General features: G+C 35.8%; 1 protein-coding gene across 1 annotated transcript in view; it reads right to left on the minus strand.

Moving 5' to 3' along the window:
• RGS12 (regulator of G protein signaling 12) overlaps nucleotides 1-22,072 on the minus strand; it is an 88,168-nt gene that overhangs the window by 48,426 nt on the left and 17,670 nt on the right. The window contains exon 3 of the mRNA XM_085309628.1: nucleotides 14,443-14,562. Within this exon, the coding sequence (XP_085165754.1) occupies nucleotides 14,443-14,562 (120 nt within the window). The remainder of the gene's footprint in view (nucleotides 1-14,442; nucleotides 14,563-22,072) is intronic.

Below are 22,072 nucleotides of genomic sequence, written 5' to 3' on the forward strand. Positions count from 1 at the left end.
GATCATTTTGTATAAATCATGATGATTGTATTTTAAAACATTTCCTACAACAACTCAGGAAAATAAAATGAAGTTGAATTGTGTGATAGTCCTGTATTCAATAAAATTGATTCCTACGACAGTTTTCAGCAAAACATTAGCTAATCACCCTAACATTAGTTTCAGAAACATTTACATAGTAAACCACTATTTTCAGAGGTTTACATAATGCAAGCTAGAATAAAGAAAGACCTCAAACAGTCTATTCTGCTTAACTTTTCAGTGATTAACACTGTAAACTGCATGTAAAAATCTGCCATACAGGGAAACTTGCTATATTTAGTTCAATCTAGAAGCAATTCATTGTCATTAGAGACAAAATTCTGTTTTCAGAAATTAAGTGATATTCTGCCCTTCCTTCCTTGCTGCCCAAGCCTGCGCTTCCCTGATGCCACAGTTCTGCGGTCAGCACCGCTGCGACACAGAGCAAAATCAGCTACCTGCAACGTAGGAGAGAACCTTGCCCATTACAGCAGCATCTTCAAGAGACTGCATCTGGGAAGCAGAGAATCATTAACTTCTTGGGGGGGGGGGGGTTTGAAGCAAAAATTAAATACCAGAGCTAAAACTGAAGAATGATTAGGGGGCATTTTTATGCTAGTGGTGTCCTTAAATCCAAGGTGGATTCACCAGAAGCAGTTTAGGAAAAAATCTTCTTCCTTCTTCAATGTACTATGTGCAATCCCCTGCATCCAGACAGTTCCTAAATTGTGCCCCTAATACGAAAACAACCCTAYGAAGCAGCAAATATCACTCTGAAATTATAGAGAAACTGAGGCAAAAAAGAAGAGCATTTATTCAAGATCTCACAATAAGATTGGCTTGCAAAAGACAATCCAAGTTTGCAGATGCTCCTGTTTTAGAATTTAGGATGAATAGTCTTGATTAGCAGAACAATTCAATCGTCTGGGTTTAATTTAGAGTGATCAGAGAAGAAATTTTAAGCTAATCACAGATGAAAATGGAGAAACTATGCTTTATCAAGCACTCCAGAGACACAGACAAACTGCTACAATGGACAAAACAAAATTCATTTTATGATGCATTCTTAGTTTGGAGAGGCACACCATTGCACCTCACAGTGTTGTCTTTTACGAGTCTTTAATACCACAGAGAAATGCAGTGAAAGCAAATGAGTAAGCAGACAGAAGGAATGTGTTTCACAAATTATATCCTCCATTATTTTAGGACTAAAAAGACAAATCCCTGTGATATTTGTGCATAACAACAGTTTCACTATGTGTGAATAAGCATTAAAAATTCACAATTTTTAAAGAAAAAAAAGCCACTAACAGAGATGTTTTAATGCCACGTACTGCTTGACACTAGACCAGGTGGGCAGGGGAAAGTATTTGCATTGTCAGTCCCTCAAACAACCACGTAGCCACCCTGTTACAAACATAAAGGTGATCAGGAGCATAATAATCATTACATCCCATAAATAAAAAGCACAAGATCAGAGACATCCTAGAAAACTTCCCCGTGTCACCCCCTCAGGAGAACACAAAAAAGGACTTTTAACCATAGTGCTTGCTGATAGACCTAAGTCCTCTAGGAATCTGCTTGAAAGACCAACTATACTAACAGAGCTTTAACAAGTGAGTTTTTTACCCATGAGAACATGAGAATGATTAGGAAGAAAAAAAAAAAAAAAAAAAAAAAAAAAAAAAAAAAAACACTATTAGATGCAGCTGCAAGACCAGCTACTTCACCAGAGCAACCATATGGGAATATTATTAGGAACATTGTGTGCGGGCAATGTTTTATACCTTCTAGGCACTCATACTTGGTGTTGTAAACCTAATAATCCCATAATTTAAACAGACCTTGAGAATAGTTGATTCTATTTCGTCACACTGAGCACTGCATATCCACACTTCTTCCATACAGTGACTTTAGCGGCACCAAAAATAAGCCCTACCAATTAGACAATACCAGTTAATGGCAATGACTATAAAAAGTCACCTGACTCTGAATGTCCTTGTAAAAATTCTTTTTTCTCTATATTTTCATAGGTTATTTCAGTAGCTTCCATGTTCAAAAGCTTGTGATTTTGTGCAGCAGATTCATATTTGTAGACCAGTCCGGCCAGTCAAGGTTCAAAGGTCAGAAGCAGAAGGATCCAGCCCCTTTCACAGTCTAAGGAACATTAATTTGCAGAGCTATTAAAGGAAAATGTTAAAATACAACACAACAGCTTTAAGACACTTATTCAGATATATCAAAGGCGGCATTTGTAAACCCACATCCATCTGCTTAGAAGCTRATCTGTGGAAAGGGGTAGAGACCCCAGATACGGTCGATCTGTTCTTCTCATCTACCCTCCCTCCACTTCCTGCTCTTATCTTCTTTTATACAGCTGTTTGCAGAAAAGAAAAGGCTCAAGAGAAAGATAGAATAACAGGAAGCCTGGATAAGTTTTCACTTGTCACAAGATGAATAGGATTGAATATATTCTAGACTCCTAAAAGAAGAAAACACACACAAAAAATGCCAGGCAACTAGAAAGAGACAAACCTCTGGATCAGCTCTTAGTAACACAAATTCCTGAAGTAAATTTAACGTTGGCAGAATGCACCATCAGCTCTGCCAGAAATCTTGAATCTCATCAAGTTTTTCTTTTTTTATTTCATGTCAAAGAAAGGAACAACTACTTGCATGAAAAGCAGAATAAAAGAATTTGTGAAGAATACTATTTAGATCAGTGATCCTAGTTACTAAAATAAAAGGCAAAAGAATCAAAGCTTATATACAAAGTAAGAAAACATTTAAATAAAATGGAATGATTTTTATTTCCAATTCTTTGTATTTCTAGTTAGCTCTCCAGATGTACTCTAGTCAAGTTTTCGTCTGCTCTTCAACAGCAAACAGACAGCATGCGTGCTACTGATTAAGACAGAGAAGATTCTCAGGTTCACAACACTGTGGTTTGTCTATATCAGCTTTCAAGATAAAAATCCTTGCTATTCCAAGGTGATAGTAACAAAAATATCTTTTAAGCTAAGCTATTTGGAATTTGTTCAGTTAAAAATAACCGAAATGCAAGCCATCTTTCTAAATATTAAGACTTCCAATACAATAAAGTCAGCAAAGAAACTCGATGCAAASGGCTGCTCAGAGTGCCCCCTGCTGTCTCCCTAGAACTCCAAGGCTTTGATTTTTAAAGTATCACGTTCAGGAAGATTTGCCACGCAGAAATCTACTCTAAAAGCAAATATTTAGTTCAGAAAGCTATATTTTAAACACTGAAAAAAGAATTCTGTACTCTGATTGTAAACTGATTATAAAAATATACTTCTTTCAAAAATCTTTTCTGAAAAAGGAAACATCACTACTTTTCTCGTTCTGTTGATCAACATTTCAAGATAAATGAATTCCTTCCGCTAATAAAAACATGCATCAACAGCATGCATAACTTGGCCACCCAGATGGAAGATGGCTTGCAGCCCAATAATAAATTAAAATTAAACTACCTATTAAGGAGGATATGATTAAGTACCAGATCACTCTCAGCCACTTCTGAATTCCCTACTACTGCAGTGGAGCTTCTAAGAGTCAATAGATTTTGAGGGAATCAATACAAAGCTGAACATGAAAGCTACTTCTTTTTAAATGAACAATGCATATATAACTTTAAGTCTTACAAATCTGTTTTTTCCAATTACATTCTAAACACACATACCGACTTTGCTGACACTTTGAGCATTAAAGAGAATGACACTTTGAGACATATGTAGATACATATACATGTATCTCAAAAGATGTATGCATATAAAGAATTAGACTGTCAAAATTTGGTAATACAACTAGGATCTTTACTTACAAAATGTGTGTTTTCTCAGCAACAAGAATTTAAAACAGGCCTGAAATCTTAATGCATCAGAAATTCTGTATTCTATAAATACTTTATATAGAAGTATGCTTATTTAATAACTCATACCATCTGGATTCTGTTTTATTGGATAAAAATCCAGATGGAAGAAGAATTGCTTTAGCTGTACACCTTGAAAGAAACAATGTGACAATTAGAAGGTAACTTATAATTTTAGCTTGACATTCTTGCTTTATGGAAACATGTAGAAGCATAGTGAAAATTAAGTGACTTATTTATAAATAAAGTTGATTAGAGAAATATCATTGTATCTAGTATACTCCACATTTTAAAAACAATATAATGCAAAAGATATATTAAAATTTGGCGATAAAAATCATGTATTCTTAACTTCATAATAGAGCTTATATAGAAAGTCAACTTAAATACTTATACTTACAAACTTTGTCTCTTTAAAAACTCATTGACTCCTTAGAAGCACTAGTTATCATATTTCATTGCGAGAAGATTTCTTAGCTCGGAAGACTAGTCATTAAACCATATTCCTGTTTTCTGTTCACTTTAGACAAACAAAAGTTTATACTTACAGACACTTGACTATCAGTAAAAGTTTTCTCCATGTATAAATAGTTTAATAGCTCATTGTTAAGAAACAGCCCCTTCAACTTTATTATTAAGGTCCTTCTGAACACATATTTACTTCTTCAGAGTCCAGTAAAAAAATGAAGCTTCTCTGTCTGTTGCCCTATCAACACCTCTCCCATTCTCCTCCCCCCCAGCACATTCTCCGCCCTCAATACTGGTTTTGTATCTCCTCATCAAAAGGAACAGGCAGCTTTTAAAATGTTGTTTAGGCAGGTCCTGTGTAAAAACACAGCTTCTGTAAAGACAATAACACGCTGCTGAGGAATCTGCTAATGTAAAAAGCATTCAGTAAAGGCCTAGAGGACTCTGTCTTAAACATTTGTCCAAACTTGTTTAAGCATCGAGGCCACATCATTTTCTCCTCCGAAGTATTTTCATTTTTAATACATTCCTCTTTGATGACTATATTATCTGAATGATCTTGGTCATTTATCCTTATTAAAAATATTTAAAATATAATCTAAAATTACCTTTTTTTWAAAAAAAAAGGATGATTAAAATTAGTAAGACTCAGAGGAATTTTCTTTCAGTTTCTGGCATGCAGGTGCATGCCTCAGTATGATTACAATCACATGTATGCATATTATGCAATCTATTTCATCCCACCAAATGCTCCATGTTCTTTTGAGTAAGCAAAGCATTGGCATTTACAAGGTCTTGTTCCAGGTGAAACATGATTCTTGTAATTTTCRACACCGCACCTACTCTCCAGACAGACCAGCAGTATCTGTGTATTTTCAGAAAGGACTGCATACACTTTCTGCCCAACTAGTAAGTTTAAATACTATCATTTTGCAGATCTTTGGTCTAGAGGGCAAGAAGCAGGGCATCGGATATTTATTAAATAGCTTTTAAGTATCAGAAGAAGAGATGAAATGCTTTGAGGATTTAATGTTTTGAGGAATAATGACGCTCATCTAGTAGAAGTGCCACAGGCAGCTCCCCCCCCCCTTAAAAAAAAAAAAAAAATCACCAGACTGACAAGTTCATGAGGATTTATCCCATGGATCCTAACCAAAATCTCATCAGTTTAAGCATGGAACACAGGGTCAGAATCAATCAGTGCCTATAGTGCTATCACTTGCACCACATCTATTCTGTAACAACATTCTAGAAATACCACTCCAATTCATTCAATAAAGCTTTAATTCATTTCCTGACATTAGCCAGGTCTCATACAAAAACAAATGATTCCTTACTCCCATTAGCATGTGACATGACAAATAGACATATCAGGTAACAGAAACAGAAACAGGAGGGGAGGAACAGAGACACATGGGAAAAAAAAAGAAAAAAAAAAGAAAAAAAAAAAACAGTCACCAATTCCTCATCCCCACCCTGGAATTACATGAGCAATCTATTTTGCAGCAGAAGCTCTAACCAGTAAACATGTAAGTGCCATCTCCCTTGGAAAGTAGATACTGCAGACTTGTAGCAGAAGCAGTATATGCTCCCCAGAGTCCCCTTTAAAAAAGCCCCCTCTACATTGGCATTAGGAGGAACTATGTCAGTGAGCCCTTATTTTGCAAACAAAAAGTGGGCTGCATGCAAAGAGGAAGTATTAGACCGGCCATGGGAGAAAGACTAATGATCACAAGCAATAAAGCAAAACTAATGAAAGTGGAACGTAAAGGTCAATTAAATGAGAAAAGGAAAGGGGGGAAGGAAAACACAAATATATAATCAAGTAAAAAGTATGCGGGGATGTGACATTAAAAATTAGAAGTCAGAACACTAACTGAACAGACAATGACACAGGAAAAAATAAAAGGTAAGCAAGAGTTAAAAATGAGAAATAGTAAATAMCATAAAGGCAAGATTTAAAATGGAAAGAAAAAAGAAAAACAGCTTAGTGAACATTAGGTTATATTGCATAGTTCAAATGGTCCCACCTCAAGAAAACACTTACTCATGGACTTAAGCCCACTTCTGTTGAGGAAAAGATTTTAGAATATTATCTAATATTCTAAAAGATAGATAGTAGATACCCATGGATTTTAAACTCACATGCTAGTATAAGAAGAAAACTCTCCCTTTTGACAAATATGACCTGAGCACTAGTAGAGTAGATTATCTTGTACCAAGACAAAAGCACAACTGTGCACTACACGGCACTCTCTTAATTAGGCAGGWATTGGATGCCACTGCTAATAAGGCTGGGAGTAAGGGAGTGCTAAACCATTTTTGCAACAATTAAAGGTAGCTCAGCTTCCTGTCCTTAGAATACAACCCATAATCCCACAGCCTTAGTAAGGAAAAGCAACGTCCATGTTTGACTCTAAGGATATAACAATAGCCACATCAGTTCAGAACAAGGGTTTATCAAACCCAATATTCTCTTTCCAACTGTGGCCATGCATGGATGTCTAGTGAAGAACAGCACAGAGCAATGCATGGGATATTTACCTTGCTATACTCTCCTAGACTCCAGATATTCATAGTTCAGGAGATTACCTGAACCTGTCATGATTTGTCTCCTTAGCAATCCTCAGTAGCTCTCTTTTCCAAACTCATGTCCACTTTCTCTCTGAGGAYATGCAGATTTCCTGCATCCACAGCACTCTGTGTTAAGACATTCCACACATCTACTTACCTGCTGCAGGAACAACCGTGTCCTTTTGTTTATTTTGCTCCTGGCTCCAACTCCCTCCACTTAATGGTGCCTACTTCTTTCCCAAAAGAGACATTGAGCAGTCAACCCCAGCTACTTTTTCTATACCACCCATGATTTTGTACTCTTTTCACCCCCTCATAAATCTTTTCTATTTCTAATAAATCCTAGTACATTTTTGAAATGGAGGTACMAGAACACAACATTCAAGGTGTCTGCAAATTACAGATTTATATGGTGGAATCATTATGGATTTTTTCCTCTATTCCTTCTGTAATAATTTGTAATATATGATTTTCTGAGTCATTGCTACTGTACTGAGCCAATGTTTTCATGCAACTGTCCTTTACAACTCAAAGGCCTCACTTCTGAGAGGAAACAGTCACCTCATAGACATTTATATCATTTTGTATATGAAACTAGGATTATTTTGCCCCATTTGCAYCACTTTACATGTATCTACATACATTTTCACCTGCCAGTTCGTTGTTCAGCCATTCAGTCTCATAAAAAGCAGTCTGCTCTCATCTTCAGAGACTGCTCTTATCCTTATTATCTTGAATAACTTCACCTCACTGCTCACTTTCCTGGGAGGAACATTGAAAAATGTTCTTTAATCAATAAGTAGAACAGAAGAAACTGAAGCAAGCTCCAGTCTTAAGCAGCAACTAATTATGGGTTTCAATAGTAGACTCCAGTGCTGTAAGGTAATATTCTGCCTTAATATCAGGAGTTTAAAATGCCTCACATGAATTAGACAGAAGAGTGAAGAGTTTCAGTTCCTAGACAGCAAGTCTAATTTACCCAGAATACTTACTACGTGCCAAAGGTTTGGAGAAAGAAAACCCTGAGAAGTTGCCCACCTCGTAAGAGTCATGATCCCGTGAGTACCGACCRTTGTCACTACCCAAAGAAATTGGAACCAAATGGATTGAGCCAAAACTAAGGTTTGGTAGTGTAGAAKAGAGTAAACAGTAAAATTTGCCCAAGTACAGTTGCTTTACCAACTGCGGTAACGGAAGACAAATGCTGTTATTCTCAGTGTCCGGTAAATCACAGTGTAACATTCTGGAAAGTATCTAGAAATATAGATCTCCAATTGACAGCAAACGATAGTTCACAACAACTGTGCTCATATGTTGACCAAGCCACCTTTGTCAGATACTTTACAAAACAGCATGACATGCATAAGAACTTACCATAATAAATTTTATAACTGTAAGAAAACCTCTGATAACATATGTTGGTATAGTCTTTTTTAAATTATGGTACAGTAAAAACTAGCAGCAAAGGCTTACATACTAATGCCATTGCACAATCTATGGAAAAATACATAAATGTATAATGCTAGCATTATTTTGTTCTTCTCTATGGAGTAAAATGGATGGAGCTAAAGTGCTTGACAAAAAGACCGTATATGTTAAAGTTAAATGCTCCATAGAACACTGAAAAGATTATATTAAAAGATAGAGAACCAAATGTGGAAAAAGGATGTTCTTGGAAACCTTTAAGACACACTGAGAATGATGTCAGCAAAGCAAATCCTAAGGGATCACATATGCATCATCCAGAGCAAGATCAGGGCAACCTAGAGACAAACTGGCTATACCTGTATAGTCGACTAAATAGTGCCATAAGATACCRCATAGTTCCAAGGACAGCTGCTGATTTCTGGACACTGTCACACCATCAAGCTCTCCCAGCCTCTGAATGAAGTTGAGTGCATCCAAACTGCCTGTTGGGAACAGTGATGGTGCTATCTTCTAAAACATTTCCTGAAATTGTTTGTAAAATCATACTCCTTGGCCCAGGACAAAACCAGGCAAGTGGCAACTCTAACAATGTAACATGGTAACAAAGTAACAATATAAATGGTGGTATTCCAGTGCCTGTACCTGTGTCCTGGCACTGACTCATTTAGCAACACAGGTGTACCCACTATGCAGCACAGCAGGTAAAGAAGTCCAATCAAAGTACATTACCAAAGTAATGCAATGGTCAAAAGCCTGAATAGAACAGCACAAGACTAGAACACTTAGCAGAAACCACTGAATGCTTTAAAAGCCTTAATGATGATCCCCATGACCATATATGCAGTGGTAATTTAAGGAAAAGAAAACAGTATTTAATGTAAAGTCTGACTTGCATTAATTAAAGCTAGATAKTATAGTCTGGCAAGTGTACTGTTTTAAAAGCTGACACCTAGTGGCACATTCCAAGAAACAGAACTTGTCCTTTACTGCTCCTCCAACAAGCAACCCCATACACTTTCTAAGAAAGGGAAAACTGAAACACAGGCTCTAGAGATTGGTCACAGATAAGACTTCCAAACCAGCAAAGACAGCGGCTGGATTTTATTAGCATTCAGACTTCAGAATATCAGAATRTGCTCAGTATATGAAACAGGTATACTTCTTTAAGAACGTAAAATGCTAACAATATGGAACAATCTCTGCCATACTGGAAATGGAGATTTCATTCTTGCAGCATGCAAAGCAGCTTTGTTCCACAATTGGCCTTTTTTATACCTTCATAGAAAGCAGACTGTGGACAAAATTGTCAGTTGGAGAGCTACACTTGGCTATAAATTAGGACAAAATCCAGGGAAAAGATGCAAATTATCTATAATATTATATGCAAAAGTTACTAATTATATATTATTTTTAAATTTTATATTCACAATTGTAAGCTGAGAATTAAGAGGCTTCTTGATTTTAATTACATGATTATCATAGCAATAGTGCTGGAGTTGTGGCTATGATGATCTAAGAATGTTAGTGAAGAAAGTTTTTGTAGGGAGAATTAATACTTTTCATTAGATCAACTGACAGGGCATGAAAAGYCTGGAGCATGTTCAGCCATCCTTGTCTGATTTTACTGGTATACTAGTAGGTCTAATATAAGTTATTACGTCTCTCTGTAAGCTGTGTCTGACTACTTAAATCAGTCAAAGACAGGTACCCACTTAAAAATTCATTATTAAGTGAAATAAGTATTTAGKTTTTTTTGCCACCCACACATGCCAAAGCTAATATCCAGCAGAGACATRTCATTCATTAGTATAAAACCTCCACAGTGAGGAAACATGTTGTATGCTTCCAATTAACACATGAAATACAAGACAGGATGCCTCAGTGGAATTAACAAAAAAAAAAAAAAGGCTAATACTAGTATATTAATAATGGTTATAAATAAAACAGAACATCCTAACAAAATTTCTTACACTGACTTTTAAAAGGAATATATGCTACATTTCAAATTTGAAAATATTACTGAAATTTTGAAAAACAACAGATGTTCTTTTTCATATTGCATATGGCTTTAAGATTTCCAAGACAGGAAGAAGACAACAAAAAAAAAAGTAGAAARATATATCTTTTTTGTTCTGATATTTAGTTAGAAGAAATAATTSAAGGTTATCTTATTTTAAAAAGATTTTTAAATTAAAATAGTCTTTAAAAATACTCAAAAAGCCTGCCACTTGTTTGCTTAGTACTCATGATGCTATTCTGCCCAACAAAGAAACACTAAAAGTGCAACCTCTTTGACATAGTGGAGAAAGATGTTGTCAGAATGATTTTCAGGAAACTMTATAGCTTTCCAATGTTCTCCTTGGCTCCAAAATTGCCCAAATTTGTTGATTCTCACAGAATAYTGAAATACTCCATTTTTACAAATTTTGAGAAAAACTAAAATATGACCGGAATAAGTTATAGTTGAAAGTGYTATAGGATATGGTTCCAAAACAGTTGATTGGAAAGGGGACTGCTCTGTTYAATCTAAATTTAAGAAAAGGCAGTGTTTCAGTTTCTGTAGTGTCCCACAGAGTCACCTTTAATGTGTTTATAAATCTATAAACAATGTTTTYGCCGGGATAGAAAATGAGAGTAAGGACACTTATCTGCAGGAAACAAAAATGAGAAGGAAAAAAAGGTATATATTCTCTTTTGAGTCCTAATATTAAATAAACTATGAAAAGTCCTATTCAGSTTAAGCTACACTTTGCAAATATGGACTAGTAGGTATGCTGTAAAGTAAAATTGGTGAAAATCACATATTTTTAACATGGTTGTTAACAYGAAAAACTTCTAGATACACTCTTGCAAAGAAAATACAATTAAGAAATTTCAGGCAAATATTGAACATGCTAGTTTTACTGAATTCAGCTTCAACTTCCAGGATAATTATATTCAGTTCTGGTACGAGCTAGCATAATTTCCACAGTTCAGAATTATCGATAGGTTTGCAATTTATATATATAGTTATTTATTTATTTTGTGGGTTTTGAAGTATGTCCTGTAGCACAGTCTTAGCATAATTGCATCCATTAGTTTTACATTTTCATCCTATTTTGATCCCTACAGATTAACAATAATCTCGTTTACAGGATCTATTAGTAAAAATAGCATCTGGAGGTTAATGCTACAAATTTTTGTATTTTCATCTGAGTATAATACAGCTTCTGCATGTAAGAGGAAAATACACAAGTGTGGCAACTATATCCTTTTAAGAATACTGTCTGCCCATGTATGACCATAAAATATCTACCAAAAGAAAAGGTGAAATATTCTTTTGCAATCTTTTTTTCTTTCTTTCCTTTTTTTTTTTTTTTTTTTTTTTTTTTTTTAATCTGTTCTTATTAAAACTACAGATGTATATATCGTTTAAAATAGTTTAAAAACAAAGAATCACAAAGAAATCACGCCACCTTATGGCAGAAGGCAGCAAAACCGACAGCTGGTATATCACATACTAGGAAAGGTTGCACTAACAGTGCCAACAGAACTTTCTGCAGCCCACTGAGCAAAATGAATGGTATCCAGCATATGCCCATAAAATAACCTTCAAGGAAGCAACTTATCTTGCCCAATTTACAAGACTAAGTTAGATCCTGATAGGAATCAAATCCACAAGCTTAGAAAGCATATTCATTTTAAACTCAGTGTTTGGACCATTACCTTATCYAGTCTACTAAGATAATTGGAAAGAAGACAAAAACAATTAAATAGTGTATATAATATGTTCATGATCATTATTCCAAAGGTGGAGTCTCTAAGAATTTCCTGGCATTGTTATTTCCTCTTCCAGCAACCCTAAATAGATGCCCTGAAATAATCTAAACATGTGGTGACAACATTGTGTTCTACTACACTGAGCATAACAGTGCTCAGGAGCAGTGCTGCAGCAGCAACGTTAAAGTTAGAACCAAAATGGAAACACTTCAATACTTTTTTACTTTGACTTGTAAAGTTTTTGAAATTATTTTCTGAGTTGGTATTTTTCCTGGTGGAACTATATGAAAGCTACATGTCATTCTGCTATGGCATGCAGAGGAAACAAAAGACTGAACAAAGTAAAAGCAGCAAAAGAGAACAGTCCACAGCCAAAAAGCTACATGTATAATGGCATTAATCTAAATACARTTTTTAAAACAGATTGTTCTGCTTCACCCAATTCATACCATAGCCTAAAATTTCAACTTCCCTAATCCAGAATTACACCTCCAATTATCAGRACACTGTGTAATGTAGAGAGTCTCTCAATCCTTTCTGTTGCTGCTACTCAATTTATATATATACTGAATATCGATTGGATTGCAAAGAGAGAAAAATGGAAATTTGAGTCCACTGACAATGGTATYTTTCTGAAATTAATGCGGGGTAAGTTCCAAGTCCCTATTTTAATGAACATTTATGCAATGTAAAACAGCTCYTACAACAGAAATTAAACTATATCCAACCCATCAGTGTTCAAAACACTATCCCAGAATATGAGACGTGCACATAAATCTCTCTGAAATCTGAATTTGGTAGAATGARATGTGAACCTTGTTTTTTTCTATCACACATGAATGACTACACTAGGCTCTAAGATATTCTAGAGGTCAGTTCTCTCTTATTATGACCAAAAYTTTTGTCAAAACTGGTAACACATATCAACAACCTTTTTTAATTTAGAAGACTCATCATTTTCTAATGAAAAGAGAGGTAGCTAGGTAGTTCCCAAATGCCTCCATCTAAGGTATCTTGCTCTGTTAAAGTTATGGGCTTACTATGTTGAATTCATGAGAGCAAAGAAGAAATGAAATAGTATTTTCCGTAATGAGAAGAAAAAAAAAAAGCAACAAGACACTTAAAAACTTCAGATAAGAAGAGAGAAATAGACCACAATGAAGGATGCTTGCTTTTTATTTCCTTTAAAATTTCTGAGACATAAATAATGACAGTTCCTACCTGCATTCCCTGAGTATGCCAGAAGCTCCTTCCGTATGTTCTATTCCCCCAAAACCCAATGGGCAGAGCTCCCCTCTTCTTTAGTTCAGATTCAATGAAATGCTTTCCTTCCTACATTTTCCCATGACAGGAAGCTTAGAATACGTTTCTTTCCTCCTCCCATGTCAAATGCTTTTTATACTCCTCCTTCCCATTTACAGGAATCTGTGTACTGCATTCCCTCCCTTGCCAAAGARCATTATAATACATATTACATGGTTTCTACGCCAAGAGCTTGGCACATATTTTTGTTTCTCCCCAACCRCAAAGCTTCTTCTAGATAAGCATGATAAAAGGATAAGGAAAAAATCTCTCCATTTTCCTTCCCATCACTACAGGAGAAAGCACACTTGAAAAGAAAATGTAATAAAGCTCTTAAAAAAACCAACTTCCTCTAGCTGTTCGAAGAAGAGTCTCAGCTAAGCCAGGGGGTGGGGGGAGGCAGCTTTTTAAATTCAAAGATTCATTCCTCTTTTCCACCAAAAATCAGTAAGCTTTGGCTACCAATGTCCAGGCATCAACTGATATTTTAAAGTTTACCAGATGTGAAATAGCTCTAAAATATTACACTCAGAAAGACCCAAGATCACCATACCAATTACAAACACTGAGATTATTTTAAGGATTCCCTTTTCTCAACTTCTGACTTACAAGGAGTAAAAAAATTATCTGAGTATTTGAAAACAAGAACTCTTCCATATTCAGTAAGCGACATTCCTTAATAAGCCAGTTTAAGAGCCCTCACTTCATATTCAGGACCATCAACAAATTAAACCCCCCAAAATCTTCTCAACATAATGACTATTAGCTGAACGAAAGAAGAATATGATGAACATTTGATTTCTTTGCTCATTAGTCCAAAGAACTAATTCAAACTGCATTGATTGCTTTGCRTGAGTAAGTGTGATGGGTAACATGAAGTAAAATTCCCCAAGAATTAGTAATTCTACTATATTAGAGCTATTGCTTTCCTTCTGTTATTTATCATCAGTTTTAACTACTGTTCAGGACTTATTTCTAGGTTTTAAGAGAAAGTTAATTACCTCAAGGTCATCCAGTGAACGAGTAATACTAAATCGCTTAGATCTTCCAAATGATCTTCGAACAGAAGAACGTTGGGGAGGAGCCTGAGTTAATCCCAATGGATGTCCAAATTTTGCACCCTGAACAAAACAGAAAATACACRATTATTTTATTTGTATTTAGTACATTATTTATCGTAGAGACAGCATCTGAATTTTAAACATCCTACTTTTGTCCAGCTTGACTGCATTGCTAGGTACAGAATTCCAAGGAGAGGGATTTGCAAATGGGTAACAGGATCCTAGTTTCAACGTAAATTAGTCACTTTCCACGTGAAATCAGCTATTCAAATCATTAAAGTTACAAAATGACTTTTCCAGACTAAAGACAAAGATCATGAATATTCAGCCTTAAGTTATTATACAAACAYGAGTTGTCATGTTGCTAGTGTGTACAAATGTTACATGTAAGTACTAGTGGATARAGCTTAATCAAAAGCAAGATAGTCCTAGCTTATTACTGTCCTAACTAGAAAATACTGATAATGACAAGATATTTGTCCTTTCTAGGATATTATCATTCTCAAATTCATTTCATTCAGCTTCTGTTGGATTTTTTTCTCCATGCTTTTAGAATTCCTACTTTCACTGCTCATATTTTTTTTATAGGCTTACAACTATCAAATCTAACTTTTTAAATCACAGCCTGCAAAAATGAAGGAACTAGATTTCTCTTTTCTTTTGAGGAAAGAAATTGCATCACTCTGATGTTCCATAACTACAACTGCTGCTGTAATAATTAAATCTAATGCTTCTGTGTTTTCCCCATAAGCATATTCTTCCTCCTTAAAAAGTCATCAGATGTCAGTTAAGCTGCAGTGAGTCCCCATGTACATATCTAGTTCAACAGTAACATACAAACTTAAACCTAAGAGCAGGCACACAGGCAGAARCTGGTGCTAAGCAGATGTACAGTAGCTCACTACATTATGAAAACTTGTGATTATGTGCCTGAAATTTTAGGTTCCTTTCACTGCATTCAATGTAGGGAAAATTGCTTCCTATGTCTTCTGATGTTCCTTTTCACTTCAGAAAATAACGGAATTTAATTCAGAGTAATTTTTCTCCCATCTCACTTCATGTGATTTCGTATTTTGACAATCTTATTGTGACAATCTTGTGACAATAAGATTGCCACAATAAGATTACAAAATTATTTATTAATATCTTTATAATAGCTTAATAGCAGCTCCATAAAAATCGTTAATTTATATTGTTCTATTTTTTATGCAAGTGGCTGCTCTCTTAATTCTGAACCATTTTGGTTTCACTTTGGTCATTTGCAAGTATACGTATCTCACATTAAGCAAAAGAACAACAMTAAATTTCACATTTTTATTTCATGTTAACAAACATCCATACAAAGTAGAGAAGAACAYCAAGATTATTATACAGCGTTCTTACTGCAATAAACCATAACATATCCAACAGAATGTGCCTGCCTGATTGTTTATTMCTATGGAGTCAATACTGTTCTTTAGCAATAGGGTTTTGACAGTCACCAATATTCACAATAGACTGTGGCTCTTAGATATGCCAAGACATAACACACATACAGGAATCTGGACCCAGAAGATGTAGCAGGGCTCATCACTGCCACAGGCCAAGATGCTAACCTCAACATTCAATATTAAGCCATCCAATATTCCTTCCRTTTTTATACAAAATCTTTCTCTCCCCCTCCAAATTTTCATTTTACTAAGATTTTTCTCCATTGGCTGYGTTAGGTTATGTGATAAAAAGCTCATCTCTGTGAGCCCCCGCAGCGGCTCCTCCCATGACTGTCCCAGCAGAGCCACTGGCCCCACTGTCCAGGTGTGAAACCCAGCAARAGAGTCAACAGGGGCAGCCCAGGACACTTGTCTGGCCATGCCATGCACCTAAGCAACACAGTCTGTCCTGTCTTCTTATTAAATTCCTTTTCTAACTGTTTTCCTGTGTGACAGACTCTCTGTTCTACATGCATGAGAAAGAGAGAGAGAGAGAGAAAGAGAGAGAGAGAGAGAGAGAGAGAGAAGAAGAGAGAAATAAAGAGTATGTGTGTGCACATGTCTCTGTCTCTCTCTCTCTGGGTGAGAGTACAGGAGGAGCTGTCTACTGGAGGGACCAGTCCCAGCTAACCAGAGAAACCATAGGTCTGGGGGTCAATCAACACCAACGTGCGTGCGCATGCGTGCGTACACACACATGTACACACTGACTGCAGGAGTGAGGCACCTGGGGAGAGCGAGGATCCAGAACCGCCCACTGGATGGACTGCATGTCCAAGGTGTGTGTCAGGGGAGGTGTATGTGTGTTTGTACGCACGTGGGGGGCTGTACTAGCAGTGGGGCTGCAGGCCCTGGGGGCTTGTATGTCCAGATGCCAGCAACTGGGGAGACCAGGAATCCAGGCACAGCTACTGAGTAAACAGAGCATCCAAGGCCAGTGACTGGAGGGATCCATACTGTTTGTATTTATGTATCTCTCCCAYTCATGAACCTTCATCCTGATCAGCCAGAGAGAGGAACAGGGTGAGGCCATTGCTGCTGTTTGCATGAGTGCTGTTTATGTCTGTCTGGGTTGAGATGTGTGGCCAGCTGTGCATACATGTATTGTATACATGTGTTTGCACATGTGTACTGGGAATACATTCTCCATACTGGTTGTACCTAGGGGCATGGAGCTGCGGCTGCCTCGCCTCTGTTCRGCTACTGGATTCAGCAATTCTGGGAGCAGGCAGAGGAAAAAAATGGGCAGGTTTTGGAGATCAGCCTCTAAGATTTTCAAAAGAAAATTTAAAAGTGCAGTATAATCATGCTAAGATGCTTTTTGATAAAATGACCAAATAAACATGAAGACAGGAAAGTTGCTATCCATAAATTTTCACAGACAACACCCACTAGAATAAGGGCAGTTCATACGGTTCTAAGTGACTTTTCAAACCATCTGTTGATCCAGCCTACTGAAGTGATCACTGAAGTGTTTCAGAGTTGGCTCATATCTTACAGTCACAATAGCCTCTCCCATCTGAAATGAAAGCTTTTATCTAAGGCAATAATCTGTGTCAAGCAGCAAATTCCACATTAATCACTCACCAAATTTAGCAGAATCCATAACTATTATTATGTAGCAGATCAAAACACTAGCAACTCCTATATGAATATGTTCCTGGTATATCAACAGTATACGTGTACATCTATCAGAAGGTTTCACCACCTAAATTATGTCTACATCAGCTTTGCAATTTTTAAATTTTTATCTATAATTTAGTGGAAAAAAATTGAACTAGGAACAACACAGCAACTTGTATGGCTAGTGAAATTAATGACATCATTAATTGCAGTACAGTTGGTATTTTGAAACCAGCTAAGAAAATAGTTACACAGTGTGGATTTGTTTAATGGTCTTTGAAGTATTTCCCAAAACAAGATGCATCTCTCAGAGCTATTTATCTTTCATAAAATAAGATTGATGAAAGAAAAAAAGGGAAAAATATCAATACCAGTCACATATATTTTGGATAATGAATACATTTTCACTTTTCTTTCTAATTCAGCACAAAAACAACATAAACAGCTGGTCAGTATAGGTTTAAATAATGAAGATTGACAAATAATACCCAATATACCCAACATCCAATCAAAATTATTCTGTACACTTTTTGGCATTCTTATACGAAAACCACTACTGAGCATTGAATGAAATGGTAAAGATATGAGCAAAAAAATGACCCTGAGAATAAAGCAATGCTTAAGAAGTGATTACAAAATCTATAAAAAATCACTGAGCTAACCATTTCCTCATCCAATTTGGATAATGATTCCAATGAGGAAAATATTTTCAACTTACACAAATCATCTCCTTGCCTCTGAAGAGTCAAAGTAATAATTTGCAAAATTAAGGAGGAAAATGCTAAAAAGGACTCAGGAAGTAGTTAATTTCTTGATAATGCTGCTGAGAAGTCTCCCTCTACATCCTTCCTTGACTTCTTTCCAGACATTAGACTATGAAGATGTATCCCCCTCTGTAGRTCAATTAAAATATTGTTTTGGGTACACAAAAACTTAAGGAAACATACATAAAACAAATAGCAACAGCATTTTAGCAAATGGTTTTCACAAGACTCTGAAGAGATGGGAAAAAAGCATCCATAACTTGAAAAGAGAATAGATATTGCAACAAGAATGTATTTATCAGCACAGCGGGAGAAATTCACAGTATTTGAGAAGGGAGAGATTGCCAGAGCAATGACTGACATTAACATAAAGTTTGCCATCTGTTAGCCATAAAGAAGATGTCATAGTTTTGTCTTTATTACACTAATAAACAGAAATAAAAAACATTAAATGAACCTACAAAATTTCAAAGCAGTACACTGTATGACCAACGAAATACTGCTTTGACTGTTGTCAGTCACCCAACTAAAACACTAAAATTTGCCAGGTCAACGTTGGGTTTTTTTGTTTGTTTGTTTGTTTAATATAGATGGCCTATAAACCCTAGAACTACTTACTATCACGTCTTAAAGACTCCCTTCCCGAAACGCTGTTGCTGAACCAATAAAATAGAACTTTAAAAATAACTAGGTATTCAAGGAAAATCTAAGAAACATTTAATTCCTGAATCCCAATCACAGAATAATAGAAAAACTAAAGTTCATCTGACAATTTACTAGATATCTTTATTTTAGGAACCCAGACACAAACAGAAAGTACAGAAGTACGTGAAAACAAGCTGACTGGTGAAAATACAGATACTTACACTCCTCCTACTACTACCTATCCTGGTTAAAAGCACAAAGGAAAAACTCTTTAAAGACCTTCATCCTGTTCCAATTTGGCAGATGGAGAAGAAAAACAACAAATGTATTAAAACAAAGGAATTGATACACTGATGCTCTAAAAATACATTCCATCTTCTATTCTTATAACAAAATACAAATTACAAACTAGCATGGACAGACATAAAAGGTAAATGTATAACTGCATGAGTAAAGTATTACAATGATGCATATTTTTAATTATATTAAATCACACCTTTTTCTTAAGCTAGCAGAAAATAGTAAGTGAAAAAAATATTCACTTAAAATGACCATCAGTCACTGACAGCAGGATAATCTTTCCCTCCAAATACTTTTTTTTATTTATTTATTTTTAACCTGCTGCTTTGGCCTTGTGAATAAGTTATCTCCTACTACACTTACAATAGAAGCATTAAAAAGAAAAATCACCAGAGGAGGATGGACGTAGCAGCAGTTTGTGAATATGACCAACTGGGAAAATTTTCTGCCCACTAACTAGAAAGATGTACAAGAAAGGTACAAATGGGAAACTGGGAAAGACTGTACTTTATAAATTAACAAGACAGAGGACTGAAAAAGCACGTCTCAGATTAGACTACAAATGATAGAACAAAAGTGATCCAATACAGGTGACTAGCATAAATTTAATTTTTTAAAAACTAAGAAAGAAAAAGCATGAGCTGTTATAAGGAATTTTCACTGATAAAGCTGTTAAGCACAAGTTCCATGTAACATTTTTTTCAGCTGTGCTGGCTCAAGGAGTCTGCATGTACCCCTGACCACTCTCACCAGCTCCCAAACCGCACCAGGCTGCCCCCTCATCTCCACTAACACTAGGGTTTGCGGAACCCATTGCAACTCAAAGCAAATGAAATAATCCTGTTTACAAAACTGACCTATCGACAGTCATGTCAACATAACTGAAAAATCACACTGCCTACTCTGGACTGAGAGCAACAAGAACCCCTTAAATCATTACTACTGAAGAAATGCAATGTGAAACTATGATACTCAATGTGCTACTCCAACCTGGAGCTCGAGTACAGTGGAGCAAGTTGATGAAACTGTATCAATTATTCAGAACCAAAAGAAACTAAACACCTTTAGAAAACATCTTCAATTAGCTTAAAGAAATTGCCAGCTATTGGATGAGCTCTTTCATATTTCAGGAAACATACTTATCACATAACTTCTTTTACATATTGTCACGTATAACTTAGATTTTGAACCATATATTATTAGTATCTCTCTGAAGTTAAACATATAATATCCTATCCTCCAAATATCTGGATATAAATAATAAAACAAGGAGAGCTTTCTCCTCTGATTCATCAGCTTTCAAGCTAGGAGGAGCAGAAAAAGAGGTAGCAAGGTAGTAAGAAGAAGACTCAGTAAGAAGAGGACTCTGGTGGTCCCTGGAGTACAAGAGGCTAAGGGAGTGGGAGATTTTTATACTTGGTGTTCAAGAATACTAGACAACAACAAAATATAGGGAGTAGGCACCAGGATTCCAGAAAGAGGGGGAAAAAATGGAAAAGATAAAATAGGTGAGGCTAAACCAGCATTACAAGATCTTGGAAATTTAATATTTTTATGGACAACATATTTGACAATACATGTCAATGTCAATGTGTCCTTGAAGTGAAACTGAGGGGGGCTGGATGTTGTGCAACAGAGAGTTTAGACGCTATGAAGGCATAGGAATATATAGAGGAGCAAGAAGAGAAGAGAGAGGTAAATTATAAGAAAAAGAAGAGCTAATCTAGAAAGTTAAAAAAATTGCTACTCTAACAAGCCTGATTTATATTTACCTAAGGATGCAACACTTTCTGCGCTGTTTCAAAATGAAATTTAATCTTACAAGATTCAAATGCACAGAGTGAAAAAAATGTTGAGAAAAGAACATAAGAAAGCAATTGCATGGCATGAATCAAGTTCCAAGAACTCTAAAACATACAGTCACTGCTATGTAGTAACTTCAACAGAAATTCTTTTGTTTTTATTGGGCTATGTAAATATATTACTATCTCTCCTGACAGCTTGAGACAATCAATATGAAAAGGTCACGTACATGCTAGAATGGTCATACAGGACCAATTGCTACTGGATTATAAGATTTCACCAGAAAAACAGTTTGAGGAGTCTCATCCAACCTAGCTAAAGATGGCATTGCAAGGACACTTGCAGTGGAAACTCCCATCACCATCCAGTGACTGGCCACCTGGCTCATGAGTCAATTCCCCATATAAGTGTTACCCTTACTAAAAATGGTAATAAATTAGGTTCATGAGTATCTGTGCAACAAATACCAATCTGAGTACTAAGTTTTGGTTAATTTTCCCTAAAAAGCATATACCAAAAAAAGGACACTTATATTCACAGACTTTATCACAAAAAAGATCTTTTAGAAGGCCTCAATTTAGGGAACAGAACTGAATTTACTACACTTCTGTGTCACAAAGCTTAATTACACTCACTATAAAACACCTAATTTGAATTTGTCCAACTTCTATTTCCAGTTATTGAAGCTTTTAAAAGATCCCTCTGCTTTCAGGTTTGACTCTGAACTTGTATGGGAAAGGGCAATCTAAGCATTTTATTCAGAACACAGTTACACACAGATCATATAATTTGAAACTTATGTGGCTATTCAAACCATACCAACTTTACTCTCAGACAGAAAACAGCAGAAAGGTGAGTCTTGAGTGTCAGTTCATCTTTACAAAAATGCATTTTAAGACTCCAGGAAGAGCTCCTAATTTTGTCCCTTCTGAAAAGGGATGGAAAACAGGATGCAACAGTAAATCC

The sequence above is a fragment of the Rhea americana genome, unplaced genomic scaffold, assembly GCF_003343005.1.
Source record: "Rhea americana isolate MKP2758 unplaced genomic scaffold, rheAme1 scaffold_30, whole genome shotgun sequence".
Lineage (NCBI taxonomy): Eukaryota > Metazoa > Chordata > Aves > Rheiformes > Rheidae > Rhea > Rhea americana.